This window comes from Zymoseptoria tritici, chromosome 15, assembly GCF_000219625.1.
Source record: "Zymoseptoria tritici IPO323 chromosome 15, whole genome shotgun sequence".
NCBI classification, from domain to species: domain Eukaryota; kingdom Fungi; phylum Ascomycota; class Dothideomycetes; order Mycosphaerellales; family Mycosphaerellaceae; genus Zymoseptoria; species Zymoseptoria tritici.
The window spans coordinates 401,494-422,649 of record NC_018204.1 but is presented as its reverse complement, the minus strand read 5'-3'; the positions used below and the strand labels follow the sequence as shown (position 1 = coordinate 422,649).

Genomic DNA, 21,156 nt, shown 5'->3' with positions numbered 1-21,156 from the left:
GGGGATTGAGCGACCGACAAAATTAGTGCTACGCCGGGCAAAGCCAACGAAAACATGTTTCACTCAACACTTGCTTAAGGAAGCAGTTGTTCCTCCCTCGTAGGCGACGGGTATCTGCGATCCCTCCGCCTTCATCTCATACAGAGCCGAACAAAAGCAGATCCTGCGAGCAACAAGCTTGGGATACTGACATGGCTGATCCAACCGATGGGGAGGCGCTGCCGTGTCAAGACCTGTCTCACCCAGCATGGCCCGCGCCTGAGGACACCTCGCTATGAACCGCATTTGATCATAGTTGCCGCTGCATCCACGATGATCCAAACCTGCCTTCCAGATTTTCCATCATTCCCGACCTGCGCCGCACAGCACTTTTGTCCACTCTCGCTTGCTCGACAAGAAATTGACGTGAGAGAAGCCGGAATAGCAAGGGCTCTGGACTTCGAAGGACAAAGACTTCGAGCGGTTTGGAGCAAGGCCAAGATGATCACAAAGATAAGGCACGATAAGAGCGCGCCAGTGCCAGACACGCTAAGTCACATCACCTCCAACACAAATCTCTCGACGCCGACCAGTCTATATGACGTCTTTCCAGTCGGCCACTCTCCGACACGCCTCTTCTGGTCCTCCGAACCACATCACCCTGAGCATTACCCTCTTCCTCCTCCTACTGCAGATCACCTCCGAGGCCATCGTTTCCGCGGCCACCACGATCAGCTGCAAGGCCTCATCAAGTCAAGAGAGGATAGCGGTACATAGGCACGCATGGAGGAAAAGCTGCTATCACTGAAGGACTACGGAGAAGATGCTGACCGTCGGAATATCTCCAACACGCGGGGCGATGCTGATGCAGGTGCGGCGGCTGTCGAATACCATCACGGGGCCCTGCCTACTTGTGGTTCTGCTGTGCTCCTTGAGCTGTTTGATCGGCAAGAGACGGGAGTGCGGACCTTGCAGCCGGAGCCGGAGCGCAGCGCGCTCTCAGTTCAGATGCGATCATTCGCACATCGAGAAATATCGAGCGATGCCGAAGAGATCCGTTCTTCGACCCCAGCCTCCTGTAGCGATGATAGCTCCTGTACCATTAATTTGTTAATTGGACATGATCTAGAGCGAGTGATGAGCATGAGGATGAGGACGACAGCTCTGAGGATGCTGGCCTTGGCCTGGGTGTTCGAATGAAGGCAGCAGAAGAGCAGTCTAGGTGATGCAGGCGAAGTGTCAGAAGCTATATCGCTCGGCGAAGGGCCACCACATGGAATCATCGACCTCCGCCCTTGCCCGATATTATCGAGCTGCCGTCGGACGACAACGATAAGCTAGGCAAGGAGATCGAACGGCTCGATGATCAGACTTCCAACAACAGCCTCTTCTTAAAGGCCTTCGCAAAGGCTCCAAAAATCCAAGAATCCAAAGACAGCAACAAATCCTCAGCAGCAGAAGAACAAGCAATTTCTCCGACTCAAATCCCTCGCACTCGATCATCGGAGACCGACGACAAAGTCTTCTCGGGGGTCTTTCTAAAGCTCCAAATGCCACAGAGAAAACAAGGCGCTCATCACGAACATCGACAAATCCTCGGAAGAGCAAGCTTCCTTCCAGTATGGACCCTCCAGCCACCGAATCTCTTCCGGTACCCATCAAACCCCGTCACCACCTCGACCTCTTCACCACCCAACCCCAGCACCCACCAAACCTGCGTTATCACTCCGCCTCTCCACCACCCGCGCAGGAGGTTGTCCAAAGGAGGCTGACTTGCGCGAGAAGTTGGCCAAGAGATACCTTCCCGACACCAAAAGGTGCAGTGGGTGAGGAGATACTCCTCTCCTACTGGCGCCGAGATTACCTCCAACGACCCCTGGCCGCTCTAGCAGAAGCCGTCACCGAGAATGACGACGACGATAGAGACAGTCGCATTTTTAAATGACCGCCAGACGAGAGAAAAGAATCATGTCCGCAAGGGCAGCGCGGCCGTAGATCATTTTGGGGTCTGTCCATTAATGCTATAAGAACTGGCATCCCCGGACTGCTTGCTTATGTCTCACGGCAAATGCGAACAACCTCGTCATGTACCTGTCCACGATGGAAAGGTCGCCGCTATGCTGCCCAAATCCGCTTCGATGAATGCATGAACACGTGTCGCCACGCCAGCTTCGAAAACGAGACTTCCGACTCGGAAGAATGCGAAGGATCCGGAGACGAGAAGGATGCTGATGCCCGACGACTGCGGCAGCCTTTACTTTCCAGATATGCCTAACGTTGCGTCCCCGCGCCAGCCGTCGTCACCTGGAAACGCGCAAGTATGCTGGAGAATCTTCCCTGTCCTGTGGACTAGACGCCGCATTGGTCGAGGAGAACGGAAGCTCAGCCGGAGCTCGAAATCATTCAGCAAGCAAAGACTCGAGGCATAAGGGTCCTATGAGGAAGGCAACGCGAGATCGGGCGGACATAGAGTCACGATGATGCCGCACCGAAAAGCTGTTCTCGGCCCATACGACCCATCTTTGGTCCTCAACGGCGGCGCGAACCGATTGACGCCTCTGAGAGGCTCGGTAGTGCTGTGGTTCCAGAACTAGCTACATCACCGCACGAACAAGATCTGCCACACGACAAGACGTGCTATCTTTGCCGCAGCTGCCATCATTGCCACCGTGGCTTCTAATCCGAATGGCGACCACCCGAATGGCGACCAGAGGGACTGCCGTTCACGACCGAAGCCAAGAGTCGTTCAGCAGCTGGGAGTCCGACTTATACCTCAAGCAGGACGCGGTCGGATGGGTGCTCTCAAGCTGAAGATAAAGAATAACCTCATACTCGACGACTTAGGCTGGGAGTTGAGAGCCATCCCAATCGACCTGGACGCCCGTCGTCCTCCAAACGCTACGCATTTCGATTGTTACAACTACACGACCAAAGCCTCTCCTATGGACGAAATATTCGCGGCCTCTTCATCTTACTACCGCTGCCAAATCTCTGGACGACGGCACTACTGGAGCAATAGGATGGCCAAATTCTTCACTGCAACTCACAACGTGGACCAGCAGCGACGCAGTTGTGTGAGATACAAGGGCAGTGAGCTTGTTGGATTGGATCCTTGTTGGATTGGATTGGCAATAGATTGATTTAGCGGTGTTGGATTACTATGTCGTCGTTATTAGATAGATTAGAGGTGTTGTTTACTGCTAATCTATTGCTAATTAGATTGCCAATAGTGTAGGGCTGCAGGGGTTGTTGTTGCACGGCATGTTAAAGACTCTGCGACCTTAAAGGTGTAGTTATCTCTGTATCTATTATCGCTATTATTATCCTTATGCTCTTACAATGCTTCTATTCTCGTTGTTTAGACCGAGTAGCAAGGTTACCGACTATGTTACGCTCTATAAGACGAGCCCTCGATTCGATCTAGCTCTTCGTAAGGAAACCTTCTAGATCCGGAGTAGTAAATACACACGCTATGCTGTTATTGCTACGCTATGCAACAAGACTCGCAAGGGCAAGTTACTAATCTAGAGGTCCGGTAAGGCGTTGTTATATGCAAAGGACTTAAGGAAGTACTACTATTGCTACTACTATAAGGTAGCTAGTACAGAGCAAGTACTTCTAACATATAATAATAGCAACAGCCCTGCTCTTAATTATTTAGAGACTAAACACTAGCTTAACCGGATTACTAGTAAGCTAATTGTCGGAGGTAGAAGCATTAAGAGCTCGTTCGCTAGTAGTGTAGTATACTAGCAGCTTACTAAGGACTACAGTATAAACGAATTTAAGAGCCTTCTCGTACGCTAGATAGTGTATTGCTATATTACCTTCCGGATAGTTAAGAACTAATACTTCCGCGATCTTATTACATTCCTTAGCTCTTTAATAGGGGGGTTTCTACCGCGTACGGCATCGACGATTCGAGGGTAGATAATAGAAGCGTATACGAATAAGAAGGTTGCGGTGTAGCGAGAACTAAGAGACTCTATTAGCAAGATATACCTGTCCTTTAATAGCTAGACTAGCCCTAACAACTACTCGATCCTTAGCGTATTCGCTTACTTCGTCGATAGTAGAGGGACTCGAAGGACTCGGCTATTAGCATTTAGAAGGACGTATAGTACGAAGTCTACTAAGAACGAGGCTACGGCTCTTATAGAGGTAATTAGCAAATACAACCTCTAGCGGAACATCGGATACTTTATATGCGACAACATTAGTACTAACACAGCCGTCGTAGACCTAATCCTAAAGGAGCTCTACCTATACTAGACTACGAAGTAGCGGCTGTTACGTAGACTACGCTACCTTAGCTATGTTACGAATCTATGTGCGAGGGCGTTGTTGCTTAGCGCTAGAGCTAGCAAGGCGTTAGCGGCGCTAGAGGCTAAGGTAAAGAAGGGAGCGGTAGACGCTATAGACGCTTTCTAGGCTACGAGAGGGCCGGTTAGCATGCTCTATAACATAGTACGGTTTATTCGAGGATCGCCGTAGAGGATTAAGCGATTCGTAGGTATTATTGTTAGTAGAGTTTTAGAGCAATTCGACAAGCTAAAGGTAAGTTTCTAAAGTAGGTCTATACTAGCTAATTTCCGAATTTATAATTAGCCCCCGTACGCGGCCCGCGTAAGGGACTTTTCGCTGCCGCGCTCCCGCCGACCCCTTAATCTTTAACCTTATTTCTTATAGCCCTTACTAACACCTTCCTTCTTCTACTAGCTTATCTAAGACAACGACATACGCTAGAACTCGACCTACTATATAATTACGAGAGCTCTCGAGCTGTAAGAGAGGATTAAGCGGTTTATAAAGGGCTAGCTAAAGGAACACAAGGGCGAGGCAAGTTTAAAGGATAACCGGATAAAGGCACAATACTAGAAGCAACTAAATCGAATTTACGATGCTCTAGCTACCTTCGAGGTAGCTACAATCGACTCGTAAGGCAATTAGCGCTCGCTCTATAACTAGTATCCGACTATTAGCTTCCTTTTAGATACTATAGACAACTTCCGTATCGAATTTAGCGAAGAAGCGGCTAGCGACAAGTCCTTCTAGTATCTCTTAGACAACTACAACTACGCCTAGTATAAGATTAAGAAGTACTACACCCTCTACGATAATACACCGATCCTCTTTGCCGTAGTCTACCTTAATCCGCTCCTTAAGAAGTAGTAGTTTAAGGGCTAATAGACGTAGGAGTCTTAGGCTAGCTAGGCTTCTATAGTTTACGAGCAAGTAACTAAGCTCTAGACTAATAACTATAAGGGCATCTTTATAGCGGCTTATATAATAGCTCTAGTACTACTACTAGTAGAAGACAGTATACAGAGTCGTATGCGTAACTTTAAGCGCCTTAAGACTTCTTATAGAGCGGCCGGAGTCGCTCTTAATAAACTAACTAAATACCTATTAGCTAATCTACTACTAGACCCTTAATATAACGCCGCCGGTAAATATAATCTAGTAGTCGCTCTATTCGACGTCCTTATATAGTAGTACGTACGCCGGATACAATAGCCGAATCTCTTACGCATAGTATTCGACTACCTCTCGATCCCTTTAATAAGCGACAACCCTGAACGATCCTTTAGTAGCGGCAGAGATATAATTACCTACCGCCGTTTATAGCTTAGTAGCGACATTATTAAGGCTTATGCCTTCCTTCGTAGCGCATATAGACCTCCTATTAAGACAAGAGAAGGAGTTACAACACCGGCATTTAATAATAAGGATAAGGTACATAACAACATAATAACGCAGCTAAGAGAGTAGTTATTCTAGCAGTTATTTATATTAATAACGGTAGCAGACTCCTTAAGCTAGAGTAAGGAACTATATAGTTAATAAGGGCAATAGCAAGTATATAATACTATATAATACACCTTAGGCTATAACATAGCTAACAACACCTTTAGATCCTTATTAGATTGCCTTATTTAGACTAGATATCTAATAGCACTATTAGATCCTTAATAGATTGGATTGGAAGTAACCTCGAATCTAACGCCATCCAATCCAACAAGCTCACTGTACAAGGGCAAGAATGGCCGGATCCTCCTCTGCCATGCTTTTGTTTGAATTTTCTGTTGTGCCAAGGGCTTGCTCGAGGCGGCTTACAGTAATGGAGGGGAGACTTTGGTCCGCGGGACGGGATACTCGAACTCTGCATTACGCCGGGCACGATCAACGCGCACCAGTACTACATGTCCGCCTCGCCGTGCATGTGTCTTTGCGGTACACTCTACAGCCACACGGACAGCACTAACGGCGCCTGCTCCTCGCTCCGGATGAATGACATCTCGCAGATGGCAGTGTCGACATAAGCCTCTCGACCACATCCTGTTCGACAATACTACCAGTCGCGACGAGGACAAGCCGACGGGGTGAGTGGGTCCGTTGCTGCGTTTGAGCTTGGGGATTGGTTCAGCATCATCTCGTCCTCCCCTACTCGGCGAATGAGATGGTGGACGGCGGACGGCGACACTCTTCCAACCACCCTCCAGCGGCAACCACCCTTGCCGCATCGGCTTTGCAGCGCGGCACCGATTCGACAGCTCGAAGCAACCTCAAGGCCGCCTGGATCTCGTCCGGTGGTTCGCACGTTACAGAAAGCTCTCATCATTTCCGAGGCCAGTACCGGTGACAGAAAACGATTACTGTATCAAGCCATCAACGTTGAAAGGATCGACTCAAGTCTTTCGATGATGCAGATCACGCGAAAATCGCAGAGAACCTGAGAAAGCGTGATGTGGAACAGGACAAGCTCGTCGTCAAATGCTCCGAGAAAACTGAACAATGCGGCTGGAGGCCGAGAAGCGCGACCGGGAAGCTGCTCGAGATGCACGAGCGCCCGCTATACAGGACCTTTTGAGGGATGAGTTACGCACAAGACAGTCCAATGACAGCGTGGGCTCGAAGCGTGGTCCGAAAGGGGTATTCCTACTGTGAACTTGGAGACCGGTGCGTCTACGCCAACCCGAACCCGCCCAGCATCAACCCTACCTTGTGGGTCTGGAATTCTTTATCGCTCGACTTAACATCTTCACTCTGTCCTGCTGTTCTGTCTTGAAGACATTCGTCCACGCATTACGCCGACTCTCACTCTCCTGGCAAAGAGAACATTCCACCGACACGAGCGAAAGGCACACCACACTCCAGGGTCAAAAAATACAACGACAGACAACGCAAGCACCGCAGAGACCGCAGAGACCGCACCGCAGAGACCGCACCGCAAAGACCGCACCGCAAAGACCGCACCGCAAAGACCGCACCGCTAGAGACGTCCTCGCACCACTACCCGCCGGCATCCTCAAGTCCGCAGCCGCCAAAGTAGGCTTCTTCCAGCAGTCTGAGAAGAATTTCCGTCGTCAGAGCTCGGAAGATAATCTCTCCATCGCGAGAACTGGGGCAATGCAAGCGATACCACAAGAAAACCCAATTGGTTCGTTGAGCATAAGAAGGCGTTCGATTCACGGCCCACTCTCCTGCGATGGCTCAATGGAGAGGCAGCAACGTGCGTCAAACATCCGCCTGCGCTCTGGAATTGTGCTAATAACATCCTAGGATTGCTATGCTTTCGAGGATGGCGTATGATCAGAAGGTGGCCTCCAAGAATGCAAACCGGTAGGATTTGCGCTCAACATGTCTTTACGGTTCGGGTCCCCGCTTTAACCCGCTGTGATGATCCATGGAGGTACGGATGGGAAAAGGAGAAGTGCAATCTTCACCTTCACTATTCGGCGCTTCCTCATACGAAGCCGCTTCTGAAGGAGTGAGTTTTCCAGATTCACAGTATTCCAGTCGTGGATCCTCTTGGCAGTTTTTGGGGAACGCGCCACAATCAGGAGACTCTCAGCATGAGCGTTCGAGGCCAAGGCCAAGGGCACGGTGTACGATTCGTGTCCGGGCGGGGATTGCTGGTCTCCGTGCGGCCGAAGCGCTCGGCTGCGACGATGATGGAGACGAGTCCGCTGGAATTGCCGAGTCCGGCGGCCAAGCGAAGATGTGGAAGTGGTGTGACAGGGGTCTGGGAGAATGTTGAGCCAGTGTGGGAGACAGCGGATTCTGAGGGAGGAACGGGTTGTATTGGAGGGTCGGCCTGGCGGTCGGTATGTGCTCTGGCTGCCCGCACTGCAATGGCACGACAGTTCCATGGCACATGAGCCAGGCGATCGGAACGTCCGTCACTGTGGAAATTGCAGAGTCCACAGCTTGTGAACGAACAGACGGGACGTATTGTGCTCGGCATGGGATTGTTCAACCATTTCAATATCAATCCTCCTCATCCACCGCTCGGCCTTTGCGCAACGTGCTCCTTCTCATTCCTTTGCCCGGAACATGGCTCTCGCCAACTCATTGAGGCGATGTCGCAAGTGGAGTAGGCGTTCGGACTTATGCATGTCTCTGGAGGGGTTTCGGTAGTTGTTGATGACGGATCTCGATATCGGTGGACGTTCGGATTCGGATTCATGGATGTCGAAGATTTTGACTGAGAGACGCAGAGGAAAAGGTGTCCGTGTTCCCGCACTGTAGAGAGAATGCGTCATGACGGTCTGAGATCAACGCCTCTCTCTGTATCTATATCGAAAATCCTCTCACCCGACTTCACTTTCACTCTCACTCTTCACCTGAGTTCCACCTGTGCTTCACCCTTTACCTCAGAACCATCGACGAGAACGACATGTGTTTCATCCGATCATTCGTCGGCAGTTCTAGATGTGGCGAGCTTCGGGAACTCCATCATCGGCGTTTCCAGATCTCATCAGTACCAAGACAGCAAACAGAAAACTCAAGACATGTTGCCAGATGTATAAATTGCTGCAGTGCCTAGCAGAAACGATGCACGAGAATGAACAGCGACCACATCAGAGATGGGGATACACACATCAAAGCCAGTCACCTTCTCGACCTTTGAGCTACCAACAGAACTCCGACATTTGGTATTCGCTCACGAGCTATCAAAGTCCGATGCCATTCCCAACCCTGTCCGGGAGCCGCCACTGCTGTTGGCCTTTCCGACGAACACGGAGCTACGAGAGATATACTACTCGAAGAACTCTTTCGTCATCATCGTTGAGAAGAACAACATCATACCATTTCTAGACTTTTCTCGAAAGTGGCTGCAGGTGACTCAGTCGATGTCGGCAAACAATCTTCGGATTCGTCAGTGCTCAGGACCAGGGAACCGCCACTGGGATAAGATGGCGTCCTGTAGGGCAGTTTAGGTCACTACCTTAATTCTCATTTTCTCAAAACCTCGTTTTATCGATTTAACGCTTAGTAAGCGCTCGCAACGTCTACCTCTCTTGCTCGCAACATCGTTCTTCTTCTTTTTAACGCCCTTACTACCCTCTCGCCATGCTACGCGCCGCCCTTAACATCGACTACCTTCGAACCGAGATCGAGCTCCTTCTTAGGGTCTCCGAATAGACCTACGACGACGTCGTTTAATAGCTAAGGGAAGAGCAGCAAGTAGCTATTAAGCCTCGAACGTTCAGACAGATACTAGCTCGTTAGCAGCTCTCTACGCATCCGAGGATCTCTTAAGATAAGGACTATTAGGCACTGCTGTATGCAAGGATTAAGGAGCTCTTCTAGCAGTAGGATATAAAGGATAAGAGGCTGTTAAGATGCCTAAGGAAGGACGGCTTCGAGATAAGCCTGTAGCAATTAGCAGATATCCGGAAGAAGCTAGGCTTGTATCGAAGGATCCTACGAGATAACTAGCCTGAACACGATAAGGTTATACGGATAGTGTTAGAGGGGACGATTGTAGGTAGTGCATTAGATGACTATAAATACAAACGATTAGCAAGGCACCTGCGGAAGGAATACAACATTATTAGAAGGTCTGTATACACGCTCGCAAGCATGCTCGCAAGCACGCTCGCAAGCACGCTCGCAGGCTAGATTCGTCTGCTCGTAAACTGCAATTTACGCTGCTTCCCTTGCTCGTAAACTCCTTCGCCTAGCTCGTATGCTAACGCTCGTTTGCTCGTAGGGATCGCATAGCTAACATCTCGTATACCCTTAATCCTGTAGGTCCTAATGCTTGCCGCTGCCGGAAGGGTAGTTGTAAGGATGTTAAGCGCAGTCGTCTAAAGGCTAAGGGTCCTAATTATATATGGTCGGTAGATGCCTACTACAAGTTCGAGAGCTTCGGCATCTGCTTTTATACCTGTATCGATATATACACACAGAAGATTATATAGATTTACATAGGCACTATAGCTAAGACGGTCTTCTCGGTCTCTAAGCAGTATTTAGATACAGTCCGAGAACTTGGCTTTACGCTAAAGGTAGGCTCGCAACCGGTTGTGCTATGCTCGCAGCTCTGCAGCTCTACTAACTCTATTTATACACAGATTATGCGGGCGGATTACAGCGTAGAGACTCCTTTAATAGCTAATATACACCTCTTCTGCTATAAACTTTAGGAGGATTAGAGCATTAAGTTCCGCGATAGCTTCTAGTATATAACGAGCAAGGGCAATTAAACGATAGAGCGCTTCTAGGGTCTTAGTGCAGCTGTAGGGTGGAATCGATGGCGTAATTTCTTCTACTAGCTTCGCGATAAAGGCCTCTATAGCGAGGATAGTAGGGCTGACCGTGTGGCGTTCCTTGCAGTCTACGTTCTAATCCTCCGGTTTACGGTCGAGCTGTTTATTAACAGCTATAATAACTATGCTATTCGAAAGTAGCCTAAAGTCGAAGGGCACTTGCCTAGTATTCCTACTTACAACTACGACTATCCTCCTAATAGCGTAGAGGATCGCGGAATATACCTTAACGCAGAGCATCCGCGTATCTAGCGGATAGCGGATTAGTATGCTTAATTCGGTTAGTATTTCCCCGCGAGCGGCTTGCGTGCTGCTGCGAGCGTGCTAGGGTTAAGGAGCAGTGTAGGGATCGAGAGCTTGCTGCTGGCCTGCTAGCGTTGCGAGCGTTGCGAGCGTTTTACGTGCCGTAACGAGCTAACTATTTACAGATCTCCTTGCATACCTTCCTCCGCCGACTCTGCTGTAGGCTACCGAGATACTAGTAGCTAGTAGCTATCTAGCGACGCTCGATGGTTGCGAGCTGGACGCTAACAAGGATAAGATCTATGTGGATGCATATCTCTACCTCCGCGATGCTGCTAGTTGTTATCTTGCTGCTAGTAATAACCTCGCAGAGTTTTAGACCCCTCCGAAGGGAGCTAAGTTGCAGCCGCGTAACCGCATAAGGGACTTCTTCCGTGCTAACGGCTTTGCATTCGATTAAACGATATACAAGGCTATGCCCTCCTGTCCTCGCTCTTCCTCTTCCTCTTACTTACTACCGTCCCTTGTGTATACAGCCGTCTTATGGCTACCTCTTAGTTCTGCCGCAACCCTGCGGCACTACCCTACACCTCTTATGCTAATCTCGGCGATAAGAACTGTGGTTTCTACAGCTGCCCTCTACCCTCGCAAGCAGCTCCGGCGAGCAACAACGACGAGCCTACGAGCGACTACGAGCGCTAGGCTACCCCTCCTAGCTCTAGTGCTCGCGAGGGTATATACATTCTGTAGAGCCGTACGAACACTAAGATAAAGAAGGCGGCTAAGACAAAGGCCCGTAAGTTACCTAACGCTGCCGCCAACTTATTAAAGGAGGCTAAGAAGGCTAAGCGTTTAAGGGAGCTGTTAGCTAATAACAAGAGTGCGAGGGGCGGTGCCTAGGACAATAAGGACAAGCTACTGCTACTGTTTACTGCTAAGTGCTTCCTTCACACTGTTACCCTTATAGATCCGGAGCCTATAGATAGTAAGGACGCCGACGATAATGCGACGCCGGTATACTCCGACAAACGTAATAAGATCTTATAGCAAGCTTAGGGCGTTATTGCCGAGATAGACACTATTCTTAAGGCCGCTAAGAAACATAACTGTAGAAGGCTCTTCTTAGAGTATCTGCTAAACGAGAGCGTAGCTGCGAAGTAGCGGCGAGACAAGAAGCCCTACTACGACATCTATTTAACAAGGGAGTATAGCAGGAATTAGCCTATTAAGCTCGGCGCTAACAACGTAGCTGCTGCGAATACTACGATCAGGATAATATAGCTGTTTAATCTAAGGACAACTAGCAGGGCTCCCTCGGCGACCGTTTAGATCACTTACGTTATCTACTCTAGCGGCTGGAAGAATTACGACGATAGCTAGGTGTATATAGACCTAAAACGCTCCGTAAAGAAGAACAGCGAGCCTACATTCTAGTATGTAATTAGTTACAACGTGCAGACTAATAGCACTGTCCTGCACCCTAACGGGCGTGTATTTAAGGACAAGGACGGCGTTATTTACTATCCGTTTATATGGACTAACAGCTATACTAGCGTCGACGGTAGGGAGATCCCCGTAGGCAAGAGTTACCTGCTTGCAAGCTAGCTCGCACCGGAGGCTCGCTACCTTGTAATAGCCATAGCAGGTCCGTCCGGTAGCAACAGCAAGACGCTCGCAGACTAGTCCGCAGGGCTCGCAAGCCGTTCGCGTTCCGCTCGCACTGCCCTTAGCTCCTCGCAGCAGGACTCCAGCCCTTAGCCTTAGCAACGCTCTAGCTCTAAACGCCCTGCTAGCCGCGACCTTTAATTATCGCTAGTAAGCCAGCCTAACGACTGCATTCTGCTCGACCCTAACACGGACAGCTTGGACGATATAGCAAGGGCTAAGGAAGCTACCGCGAACCGAGCTAAGGAGAATAGTGCACCTTCGACGATTTCCTCCGCAGCAGCTAGTGCGCTAGCGCCAGCGATCCGTTCGGACTCGACGATGCCCTCTTCGTCAGCGACAACGACGATGCCAACGCCTTAGTTAAAGTCGAAGGCCCCTAGCACTGCTGCTAGCACTGCTAATCAAGGGGGTTTAGAGATGCCGGAGGAGGTCGCCGAGCCGGTCGTTAAGCCGGTCGTTCAGCAGGTCGTCAAGCCGGTCGTTCAGCAGCAGCAGAAGAAGAAGAAGAAGGTCGACGAGCTAGTGGCTGTTAGCACTAGACGGAGCGAGAGGAATATTAAGCTTACCGAGAAGGGCAGGGCTAACCAGAAGGACTAATATATACAAATCTAATAAATACACGCTACCGACGACTCGCTCGTTGCGTGCTCGCGGACTACAAGGACTAGCTCGCGGCTGGAAGGAGCGATAAACGTGTATCTTATATCTTAATAGCTTAATATCTTAATTCTCTTCCTTAAAAATAGCTCGCGGCGTGCTCGCAGGCCAAAACGGCTGGCTCGTAAGCGTGAAAACGAGGGATTCAAGCGTGAAAACGAGGGATTCAAGGAGATATATAGTAACTAACGCATTCATTTGGGTATCAACGTGCAGGCTCGCAAGGCTCGTAGAGAGCTCGCAGGCCAAATCGATCTATCTATTGATCTATTATGTCACATCTGCCTCCGCCGAATACCGACAATCGGCATCTAATCCCCTGCCTCAGCGGCATATGCACCCCTACTAGGGCCTTTTAAGCTCGTTTGAGCTAGATTGCGCCCGTAGTATAAGGATACGTAGAATCTCCTCCTTCCGAGAGAGTATCGAATCGAGTCTGTTCTAAAGTAATTCATACTGCTACTCTATTCTTAACTGCACCTTTTATATACGATTCGATCTACCCTACAGCACGACGAATTACTTCCGAGATAGCTTCGTCTCGTCCCGGCCTATTAGGGAGCAAGAGCACCCGTCGCTGTGCGAACGAACCCGCTAACGACCCGGAGACTATAGAAACCTCTACCCAGACTGCCGTTGGCGACGACGAAGACGCCGAAGGCGGGCCTAAAAACCTGGAAGAACCTATTAGGCACTAGGATGCCGCTAACGAGGGCGAAGAAGAACCGGAGAACCCTCTATAGGAAGAAGACACCCCACCTAAGGGAGAAGAAGACGACATTAATAAACAAATCCGTAAGGAGGAGGCCGCTACCGCCAGACAGGAGCGCCTCCTCCAGCTTAGCCTTCTCTAGGTACGCAATAAGGCTATAAGGGACCGCATCGCCCAGGTACAGAACGGATCTATCCCTACTGTCCTGCCCGATGCCCTAGTTCGGCTATCTATCCCTAAGAACGCGCTCCTAAAGGCCCGGAATCCCTACATCTTCGAAGGAAAGAACCGCGCCGACTAGGAATAGTAGTAGGAAGACATTAACCGAGCAATTAACCAGGCTAGTATAGCCACTAACGAAGAAAAGATAGAATTCGCTGAAGAATAGATAGCGAGACCCTAAAAGCAGCACTAGAAGCGCCACCTTCTCGACAAGGCACCTGTTTGGCTAATATAGAGCAACATGTAGCTCGTAATGCTAGATTCTATAGGTACAAAAGACGAACGCACCTAAAGAGCTATAGACAACATTAAAGAGGCCAAATAGGGCGACAGGACCCTAACTAGGCTAATAAACTACCTAAAAGAACAGTAGGATAAGATCGGTTGTACCGACATTCCTAGGATAATCTATAAATTCAAGGGAGCTCTTACCCCGGCGGTTAGAAACAGGCTCGAACAGGGCCAAGTTACCCTTACGACCCTCGTAGATGCGGAGGAACGAGCTAACATATCGTACCGACAGATATAGGAATTTAATAAAAAGCGCTTAGCAAAGACTTCCGTCGACGAGACTAACAGAAGGCGCCTAAACAAAAATAACAAGCCCCCGAGTAGGCCAAGAAGGGCTAAAACCCCCCCGAAGGCGGCTAATAAGGAGAAGTCGGCCACTGCCTACTAGACATATAGCAAAGAGGGCTACCGGCGCTAGGAATGCCCTAACAAGGACTAGTCGGGAAAAGGGAGAGCCCGCAGTAGATCTCCTCTAATTGCTGCGGGTTAAGTCTAGTACTTAGAGGCCTAAAGAAAGGCTGCCGAGCTAGGAGGAATCCCCCGAACTACAGGGGAAGGGCTAATACGCCTTAAAGTAGAGATGTAGGGTCCTAATAGGACTAAGACACTCCGAGCACTGCTCGATTGCGGAGCGCAAAGCAACTTTATAGACAACATAGCAGCTAAAGAGCTAGGCCTAAGCCCCGAGTTAGGGCAAACGGCCTAATACGTAGTACTAAACAGCTAGAGGATAGCTATTTAGGGAGAATGCCGCGTCCCGTTTAAAGTAACAGACACTTAAGGACACATAAGAGGATGTATAGAAACCTTCGTAGTCGGAAGAATCTACAGGTTCCAACTAGTCCTTAGCATGCCCTAGCTAGAACGATAGAACCCGAGGGTGAACTTTATCTATAAAAGCGTTACCTGGAAGGGGACGAAAGGTAGACAATAGAGGCCGGTCAGGCTCGTCTTACCTAAAGAGTTCTAGAAGGACGCCTCCGGCATCCCTTCGGGGCGCGTTTAGGCCCTTGCCGCTTAACGTACAGACGACGCGCCAAAAGAACCGGAACTTCCAAGCGAATTCTCGGATTTCGCGGACGTTTTCGTAGAAGGAAACGAGTCCCTTCTCCCCGAGACGGGGCCGAATAAGCTTAGTATCGACCTCGAAGAAGGCAAGGAGGCCCTGTACAGCCTATTGTACAACCTCTCTATAACAGAACTGGAGACTCTGCGCAACTACCTTGCCGACAGCCTAGAGAAGGGGTAGATCCGCCCCTCGACCTCCCTAGCGGGGGCAGGCATCCTCTTTGTAAAGAAAAAGGACGGCGGCCTACGTCTGTGCGTCGACTATAGGGCCCTTAATGCCGTTACTATTAAGAATAGACATGCCCTGCCCCTCGTCTAGGAATCTCTGGACTAGTTGGCGCCGGCAAAGTTCTTTATAAAGCTAGATATACGAGACGCGTACTATCGCATCCGAATTAAGGAGAGTGACTAGTGGAAAACTGCCTTTCGGACGAGGTATGGCTACTTTGAGTACACTGTAGTCCCGTTTGGGCTGACTAACGCCCCAGTAGTGTTCTAAGGATACATAAACTACGCCCTCCGGGGCCTGCTAGACCACTATGTTGTAGTATACCTCGACGATATCTTAATATACTTATAAGACGCCGAAAGCTATAAGAAACACGTTAAGATAGTCCTCGAGAGACTTAGAAGACACCGACTCTTTGCTAAACTGTCAAAGTGCGAGTTCTTTAAGCGGCAAGTCGGCTACCTTAGGTTCGTAGTAACCCTAAAAGGGGTCGAAATAGAGGCAGAAAGGATCCAAGCTATTGCTAACTAGCCCCTTCCGGCCTTAGTTAGGGACATTCGCATCTTTATCGGATTTGTAAACTACTACCGCTAGTTTATTAAGGGATTCTCCTGTATAGCTAGCCTACTAAACCGCTTAACAGAAAGAGGCCTAAATAGTACTAAAGGAGGACACTAACAGAGAAAGGAGGAATTAGTTCCCCTCGAGCTCCTACCTAACGTAGTACAAGCATTCTAGCAGTTAAAGACCAGGTTTATTAAAGCGCCTATCTTGCGGCATTTCGACCTAAAACTGCCTATCCGCGTCGTAACAGATGCCTCTAGGTTCGCCGTCGGGGCAGTACTGTCCTAACCGCATAAAACGGAGGGCAAAATGCACTAGCACCCGGTAGCCTTCTTCTCTAGCAAGATAAACGCGGCCGAAAGGAACTATAACACACACGATTAAGAGCTTCTCGCTATAGTCGAGGCCTTTAAGCACTAGAGATACTACGTTAAGGGCGCTTCGCACTAAATTAAGGTCTTAACAGACTATTACAACCTGAAATAGTTTATAACAACCAAGCAACTAAGCCGAAGACAGGCAAGATAGGCAGAGCAGCTGTCAAACGTCGACTTCCGCATAACGTACAACCCGGGGTTGCTTAATGCCGCCGCGGACGGAGTAAGCAGACGCCTAGACTTAGAAGACAGGGACTACTCGGGACGGTAGATTAACGAAAGCGACAGTGCTCCTGCATTAGACACCCTTCGGCACCAACTAGGTCTGTCCGAGGGAATAACGGCCGAATCCAGCCCTGTTCGGTCTATAATAGCAGTTATAACCTACTATCTATAGCTCGCTAGGACCTACTGCAGCAAAACGTATATAATAGCGAGCACTCTAATAGAAGAATTATCAGACTCCCCGCTAATTAATACAATACGCGAAAGCCTGAAATATAACCCTATAGCATCGACAGTCGAACTGGCTATAAATAACCCGGATCCGCCGGAATAGACCTAAAGGTAGGCTATATAAGGCGAATTCCTCTTCTACGAACAGAAACTGTACGTGCCTACGGGCCTAGTACGCCTAGCAGCTCTCCGCTAGTACTATAACGATCCCCTAGCTGGCTACTTTAGTTTTAAACGGACCCTAGAGCTGTTGCAACAGTCGTTCTACTGGCCAGACATAAGAAAATACGTTAAGGACTACGTAAACAGCTGCTAGACATACGACAGGGCGAAGCTACGGCGATATAGCCTATATAGAGAACTCCGTGCGGAAGCTCTACCAAACAGGCCCTAGGAGGACCTAACATTGGATTTTATTACCGATCTGCCCCTAAGTACGTTTATAGAGCACACATACGACTTAATCCTCGTCGTTATAGACAGGTGGTCCAAAATGGCCTACTACATTCCCGTACGGAAGGACATTAACGCCGAAACCCTCGCGGAGGTCTTCCTAAGAGAAATCTTCCGCCTTTACGGAACTCCTAAGTTAATTACGTCTAACAGAGGACCGATCCTTATATCCAAGTTCTAGAGCACGCTTTACTACCACCTTAGGGTCCGAAGGGGCCTAAGCACCGCATATTACCCCCAAATAGACAGTTAGACGGAACGTTAGAACCAAACGCTAGAGCAATACCTACGAGTGTACTACAACTACGAACAGGACGACTAGGCACAAATGCTATCGGTAGCCGAATTCTCTTACAACGATAGCGTTTATGCGACAACAGGGGTAACACCATTCTAAGCATGTAACGTTTACGATCTAATTGCCGCTAGATAGCCCGACCTGCCCTAATTAGAGGGCAAAGCGCCTAGTGCGGCGGAAATAGCGCACAAAGTAATCGGCCTACAGAAAACGCTACATAAAAGACTAGCTGCGTTATAGGAGAGACACGCACGATACTACAATGCTCGCAAAACTGCGAAAACATATAAGGTTAGCGACCGTATATACCTCTCCACTTAGTATTTAAAGTCTATCCGGCCGTCGGAAAAGCTCGATCACAAGTATGTTAGCCTATATAGGATTAAGCGAGTCGTAAACGACGTCGCGTACGCGCTAGAACTGCCGGAAACGATAAACATCCATCCTACATTCTACATCTCCCTACTAGAGGAGGAAAAACCTGCCAAAATTACTGAACGGGCCTAGAATAGCCTAAAGGAGATCCGATTAGAGGAACCCGACGTTTACGTAGTAGATAAGATCCTAAAGCGTAAGAAACAACACGGCAGATAGATGTACAGGATCGCGTAGAAGGGCTGGCCCGCGTCTAAAAACACTTAGGAACCTGCAACTTACATTAGCCCTACTGCGATAAGAGCATTTAATAGAAGTATGGGAGGTACTAAGGGCGGTAGACTAGTACGATAGATATACAAACGCGTTATTAGTTACTATTAAGGCCTAAAAGACACTAGTTAACACTACACTAACTCCTTAGTCCGGTTCCTAGTTACCTAAAAATTTTCTCTACCTTAGAAGAATTTTAATCTAATAAAATCCTGGGGGGGGAAATCAGGGGCCAAACGGGCCCCTAAGGACGACATTATTACACAACGAGAGACAATCGAGCATAGTAAAGTTATTTTAATTCCATCTAATCTATAAGTCGCTAAGTCGTAGCAAAAAGAAACAACCCGGGCGTTACCGCGCCTATTAGTCCTAAAACGAGCCTAAAAGAGGCCAAAAGAGACAAAAGAAACACGAAAAAGCGCTTATATGCTTATTCCTTAGGCTTAAGGTCCCTAGAGAGGTCGTACTTGGTCGGACGGAGCACTCCCTCTATAACGGAGGCCTTCGAGCCCTTCTTAGCGCCTGCACGGGTGTAGACAGTGTCTAGAGCGGCCAAAAGGGCCCGAACGCGACGCCTTAGGCGGTCCTCGGTAGATCCTTAGGCCAGAATAAGTCGCTTGCGGGGGGTGTTAGGCACGTCTTTACCCTGTTAGGGTTAGTAGGGCACTTTTGGGCAAGAAGGGACCTAAATACTTACAAGCTCCCTCTTTCGCTTTATAGCCTCCTTGGCGAGCAACTTCTCGCGCTTTCTAAGCATAAGCGGTCCCGTCTAGTCGAATTCGGCCTTGCCTTAGTGCAGATAGAGGCTGTTAACACCGGTGAAGGAGTTGAAGCGCCTAAAAGGGGGTTAACGGAGCCAAACAGACCTGAACTAACTACACATACCCCTTAATGCGCACGTAGACCGCCTTGTAGGCCGAACAAGCCGCTGCAGCTATCGCTCCAGTACCATCGGCGGTAATAGCGGCCCTACGGAGCTTATTAGCCCTCGTAATGTCGCCTTTAACCAGTTCCGGCATCTTTTAACTATATTAGCCCCCGAAAGCCCCCTTTTGACCCTATATGTACATACCTAGAAACAATCGCGGTTGGAGCAATTGTAACACTTTAGGTAATATTCGTCCTTATTATTAGTTGCCTACTTGTCCGGCGATTCGCGCGCAAAGAGGCAGAACTAGGCCAAATCGGCCTTGTTTAAGGGCTTGTTAAGGCAGTTGACGCATAGATTGCCCTTAAAGATGCTGTTAGCGGCGAATTGCTTGCGTTAGGTCGTAATAGAGGCGGGTTGCGTTATAATAGGCTCGTTCGGTCGCGGATAGGGTCGGTTAGTAAGAATAGCGGTTTTTCGATGAAATTCGAGGTCGTCCGGTGGAAAATAGGGCTAGAGGGGAACTAAACGCCATGTTAGCACTATACAGGCTACAAATGCCCCTTAGGGGGGCACTTTTAGACCTGTTTGGCTATCGGATAGGATTAAGTTACACTTACTAAGTCTGCATAAGGTTGTTGAAGAAGAGAAGAACTCGAGGGATCCGAGCCTAGGTTTTAAAGCCGCAGTGGACCCTAATTAAGGCCTTAGGCTATTAAACTTGGCAAACACCAAAAAGAATTTACTCGAGGTGAAACCGTTTAGAGCGCGACGCTCTGCGTAAGGAGGGGGGCTATGTTATATCTGCCTCCGCTGAATACCGACAATCGGCATCTAATCCCCTGCCTTAGCGGCATATGCACCCCTACTAGGGCCTTTTAAGCTCGTTTAAGCCAGATTGCGCCTGTAGTATAAGGATACGTAGAATCTCCTCCTTCCGAGAGAGTATCGAATCGAGTCTGTTCTAAAGTGATTCATACTGCTACTCTATTCTTAACTGCACCTTTTACATATTACGCCTAGTCTGCCGAACTTCTCGTTAACAGTACGCTAATACTACAACACCGACTGCTTAATCTTAGCAATAGCAGCCTTTGACTTGCTCTGCACGTTATCAACCTCGTCTATAATCTCCTTAATTAGCTCCTCCTTCAGCTAACCTTTTATGCCCTTCAAACCGCTAATCTTATGCTTCAAACTGCCAATCTTACGCTTTAAATCCGACACCTCCGACTCTAACGTAGCGATCTTGTCCTGCGCCTTATTTATCTTACCTCGCATGCTGCTAACAGCCTCCTTTAATACAGACTTCTTTTCTACCGGCTCCTCCTTAATCTTTACCTACTCTCTAGCAAAACACAGAGGCTTGCCCTTATAGTAGCAGTAAGCGTAGGCAGCGAGAGTCTTAGAAGTCTTGCAGTCGAGTCCGCGATCCTCGCACTAGCCGTACTTAGTAACCGCCGGAATGCCTGTTATTTATTATTAGCCTACGAGCCTTACTAAGAGCCGTGCGAGCTACATTACCTTCGTCCGTCTCTATAACTCTGCGTGCATAATCGTATCTTATAAGCATCTGACGTCCGCTCTTCTTAGTGTTTTTATTGCTGCTCTATGCTCTAACGAGGGCATCGTTCTATTAGAGGTCGGAGATGTACTAGAAGTCTTTAGAGGTAGCTGTAGCAGGCTTATCGTAGACGAGAAGGTCGGCAGGTAGCTAAGGAGCAGGAGCGATAGCTATAGTAGATGTGGTCGCTAGCTTATCGTCGTTATCGTCGGAAAGAGAGAGTCCGCGTAGGCGATTAGGGTCGCGAGCCTTACTAAGTTCCGTATTAAGTAGTATCTAACCAGCTATTTTCACGTG

General features: G+C 48.9%; 1 protein-coding gene across 1 annotated transcript; it reads left to right on the top strand.

Annotated features, from left to right (window-relative positions):
- Positions 1 to 7,050: 7,050 nt before the first annotated feature.
- Positions 7,051 to 7,927, top strand: MYCGRDRAFT_111749 (uncharacterized protein; the record flags this gene model as incomplete). Its single annotated transcript, XM_003847319.1, has 2 exons — positions 7,051 to 7,492; positions 7,543 to 7,927. The coding sequence occupies 2 exons, from the start codon at positions 7,390 to 7,392 to the stop codon at positions 7,752 to 7,754; spliced, it is 315 nt and encodes a 104-aa protein (XP_003847367.1).
- Positions 7,928 to 21,156: the final 13,229 nt, after the last annotated feature.